Source organism: Camelina sativa, chromosome 16 (genome assembly GCF_030686135.1).
Source record: "Camelina sativa cultivar CO46 ecotype springtype chromosome 16, ASM3068613v1".
Taxonomy (NCBI): domain Eukaryota; kingdom Viridiplantae; phylum Streptophyta; class Magnoliopsida; order Brassicales; family Brassicaceae; genus Camelina; species Camelina sativa.
In genome coordinates, this window is record NC_141895.1 from 14,401,326 (window position 1) to 14,405,579 (window position 4,254).

General features: G+C 50.6%; 1 protein-coding gene across 1 annotated transcript; it reads right to left on the reverse strand.

Moving 5' to 3' along the window:
- Positions 1 to 355: 355 nt before the first annotated feature.
- LOC147925504 (uncharacterized) lies at positions 356 to 697 on the reverse strand. Its single transcript, XM_087492643.1, has one exon. It carries the CDS (start codon positions 695 to 697, stop codon positions 356 to 358), a length of 342 nt encoding a protein of 113 aa, XP_087348769.1.
- Positions 698 to 4,254: the final 3,557 nt, after the last annotated feature.

The window sequence follows — 4,254 nt, forward strand, 5'->3', positions numbered from 1 at the left end:
CTTGGTTCCCAGTCCGAGATGATCGTCCGAGGAAGGCCGTGAAGACGGACCACATGGCTAAAGAATAGGTTGGCTAAGTGCACTGTGTGGTTGCTCTTGTGGCACAGGATGAAATGGGCCATTTTTGAGAACCGATCGACCACTACCATGATGGTGTCCTTCCGATGTATCGGCGGCAATCCGAGGATGAAGTCCATGGACAAGCCGATCCAAGGACCTGTCGAGACCGGTAACGGGGTGTAGAGTCCGTGGGGATGAGTGGTAGATGTGGAGGCTCGACACACTACGCACTGGCCGCAATGTTTCTCGACCATGCTCCGCATCCTTGGCCAGAAGAAGTGCTCTTGTAGCATGGCTAGAGTTTGGCCACGTCAAAATGTCCGGTCAGATCTCCTCTATGCGCTTCTCGGATCAATAGGTCCCGGATAGAGCCGGCTGGGATGCAAAGGTGCTGGCCTCTGAATAAGTAACCCTCATACACATAGAACTCCGCATAGTTGCCTTTGCCAAAGTTCTTGAAACATTCCCAAAAATCAGCATCATCTGCGTACGCGTCCTTGATGCTCTCAAACCCCAATACTTTCGCATCCATGGTAGTGATCAAGGCGTGCCTTCGGGAAAGGGCATCAGCTATGATGTTCTCCTTTCCTTTCTTATACTTGATAACGTATGGGACGGTTTGAAGAACTCCAGCCATTTGGCATGCCACCTCTTGAGATTGGTTTGGCCGCGCAAAAGCTTCAAAGTCTCATGGTCCATGTGGATTACACACTCCTGAGCTCGTACAGCTGCTTGTCATATGTGGGATAGTTGAGGATTGCACCGCTGAGCTTCTCGCTGAAATAGGCCACCGGTTTACCGCCTTGTGTGAGAAAGGCTCCAATTCCAACGCCGGATGCGTCACATTCCACCTCGAAAGTCTTGTTGAAGTCGGGCAGGACAAGGAGAGGAGCTTGAGTGAGACGCTTCCTGAGTTCCAAGAAGGCTCGTTCTTGTTTGGCTCCCCACTTGAACTCCTGGTTCTTCTTGATCACCGCGGTAAGGGGTGCGGCGACAGTGCTGAAGTCTCGTACAAAACGGCGGTAAAAGCTGGTAGTCCGTGGAACGATCGGACTTGGGAGATGCTAGTTGGTGTGGGCCATTCTTCTATGGCTCGGATCTGCTCGCCATCTACCTTTAGCCCCTGTTCACTGACAACAAAACCTTGCATGGTTTTCCATTCATCTCCTTCGTTCATCCTTGGTGGTAACCACTTTTGAGGTCGAACTTGGAGAAAATGGTTGAACCGCTCAGCTCATCCAACATGTCGTCCAGTCGCGGAATTGGGTGCCGGTACTTGATCGTGATGTTGTTTACGGCCCAGTAGTCGACGCACATGCGCCATGATCCGTCTTTCTTCGAAACAAGCAGGACGGGAACGGAACATGGGCTAAGGCTTTCTCGGACATAGCCTTAGGACATGAGCTCGGACACTTGTGGCTCTAACTCCTTGGCTTCGTCCGGGTTTACTCGGTACGCGAGATGGTTGGGCAGTTGTGCTCCAGGAACCAAGTCGATCTGGTGCTCAATGCCCCTGAGCGGTCGTAAGCCTTCGGGCAGTTCATCCGGGAACACGTCCAACTATCTCCTAAGCATGTCCTTAATGACGTACGGGAGTGTGTCCTCTAAGCCGCCTGTTCCTTCAACCAACAAATCTCTAAAAACCATCTATAAGACTTGGTTGGAGTCCCTAATGGACTTTCTAACGTCACTTGACTGAATTAGGAAGTTCATTTTAGGGTCCGAATCTTTAGACAACTTCATTTGCATTTCCCTAACTTGTGTTGGAGTTAAGGGTTTTAGACTTATACATTTGTTATCGTGTACAAACGTATACTGGTTGGTGCAGCCGTAATGCGATGTTCCCTTATCAAACTGCCATGGTCTGCCTAACAAGAGGTGGCTAGCTTGCATCGGTACTACATCACATAGGACTTGGTCCTTGTACGGTCCAACACTAAATGGGACGCAGACTTGGTCCTTCACGCGTATCACGGTCTTATCGTCTAACCACTTAAGCTTATAGGGATTGGGATGGCATGTGGTTGGTAAAGAATGTTTCTTGACCATGGTGGAGCTCGCTACATTCGTGCAGGAGCCTCTGTCAATGATCAAGCCACATACCTTCCCACTCACCGTGCATCGCATGTGAAAGATGTTGTCGCGCTGGTTGGAGTCATCTAGCTCGTGGCTGGTGTTGAGGATGCGTCTGATCATCAGAAGTTCCCCATTGTCGGATTCGGCTATGGCCTCCTCCATGTCCGCCACATCTTGGAATTGTCCCTCCGTCATTTTTCCTTCGGACTCGAGCTCTATGGACTCGGTGATGATCATGGTACGGGCGTTCGGACAATCGCGGGCATAATGGACTCGGCCTTGGCATTTGTAAACAAAATGATGTCCCGGCTCTGCACGTCATTGGTCGTCTTGCGGGGATCTTGTCTGTTGTCCCTGGTCGGATCCTTGGGCTTAAACTGCGAGTCGACAATGGCCGCTTTAGACTTCTCTTCTGGTCGGTTGGATGGCGATGTGTTTGGCAACCAGTTAGGAACACCTTGTCCTCAGGTCCGGCTTGCGGTTGCGAGCTTCTTTTTGATTTGGGTCTCTATTTGCATCGAAAGATGCAATAGTTCCTCAAATCCTTGGTACGGTTGACGCTCGACCTTGCGCACAATTCGATCTTGTAGACCATCGAGAAACTGGGCCATGAGGGACTCATCCGTATCTTCTACTTGGATTCAGTTGCTTAGGTGCTCAAACTCCTCGTAATACTCCTCAACGGACCGTGAGCCTTGAGTGAGTCTTCGAAATTTCTTTTGGAGCTCACGATGATAGAGCGGTGGGACGTAGCGACACCTCAGAATGGCTTTCATGACTTCCCAAGTGGCAATAGGCCAGTCATGGTTGCGACGCTGTTCAGCAACCAGGCGGTCCCACCCCGTGAGCGAATAGTCAGTGAATTGTGCCACGGCATAAGAAATCTTGCGTATCTCCGGGTAGTTGTAGCAAGAATAGATGTGATCCATTCGGCTCTCCCAGTCGCGGACAGCTTGTGCCCCGGTTTGATCGGACGTGGAGCATCTTCGTATCTGTCATCGCGAAGGTTCTGTTGCCTCGGACGCGGCTCATACTCATCGTCGGACTGGTCACTCTGTTCCGGCTCGTGTGTCCGTCTTCGTACAGGCGGCGGATCTTCTCTCAGAGGGTTTACGAGTTCAAGTCAGACCATTCGTTCGGCTAATTGTTCTATGCTGTTGTGAAGGGCCATTAAGGTGGCACCGATCTCCGGCGGTGGTAACGGAACCCCTGGTGGTTGTTGTGCGTCCATAGTGTCTGTGGTACGGACGGTGGTCGTACGGACTAACGGTGGTATGGTGTTTGGGGTTGATGGATGGACTGAAATCTCGAACGGCTGATGTCAAGAGCTGACTTCGGGTCACGAACGATGACCTGGACTTGGTCCGTACGCGATGTGCTGGTCGAGTGAGTCACATACCTCGTCAAACAAAACGAATATTCGTGAGTGTTCCGTTGGTGTCTTGGTTTGGTGCGAGTGTTCCTGGCCGCGTCTCCGGTCCAGTGCTCACATCAAAAGTGGTAGGAATAGCACCGATGGACTGGCTAAGGGTCTAAATAGGTTTTAGAACCTCGATCGGATCATTGGTGACAATTTCCAAGTAGGCTCCCAAGGTTGTTCTAGGTGTTCCCGGTTCGGGGGCGTTACACGGTTCAGGGGCATTACAGTCGGGTCCACATTTAGTTCATGTGAAATGACGTTTGGGTTAATACCTGTCATCTTGTCGACCGACCAAGCAAAGGTCGTTATGTTTTCCTTCAAAAAGGAAATTAAGTGAGCCCTGATTTCGCTTCCCAAGTCAGCTCCTATTTTGATTTCTTGATCCGGAAATTTTTCATTAATGAATATGGCTTTAGTGAGGTCGCTTCAAAGTTGCTTTCGGATTGGATTCTTTGCGACCTTGAGCTGTGGTTGCTATTGGATTAGTAGCTTGTGACTCGCGAGGTAACAGCTCCTGGCTACTCTCTGGCTTCCCAAGATCTCCCAAACTCCCTCCGGGGTTGGTAACTTAACGCACTGATGGTACGTTGAGGGAACTGCCTTCATCTAATACAACCATGATGTTCCCGTTATTGAATTGTAAGCTGCGGGACGGTCCAAGACTACCATTTTAGCACTCCTTGTGTGGACACTGGCAG

What these genes read in the sequence shown, in the direction of transcription:
- LOC147925504 (XM_087492643.1), bottom strand. Translation starts at nt 697, where the DNA reads ATGGCTGGAGTTCTTCAAACCGTCCCATACGTTATCAAGTATAAGAAA.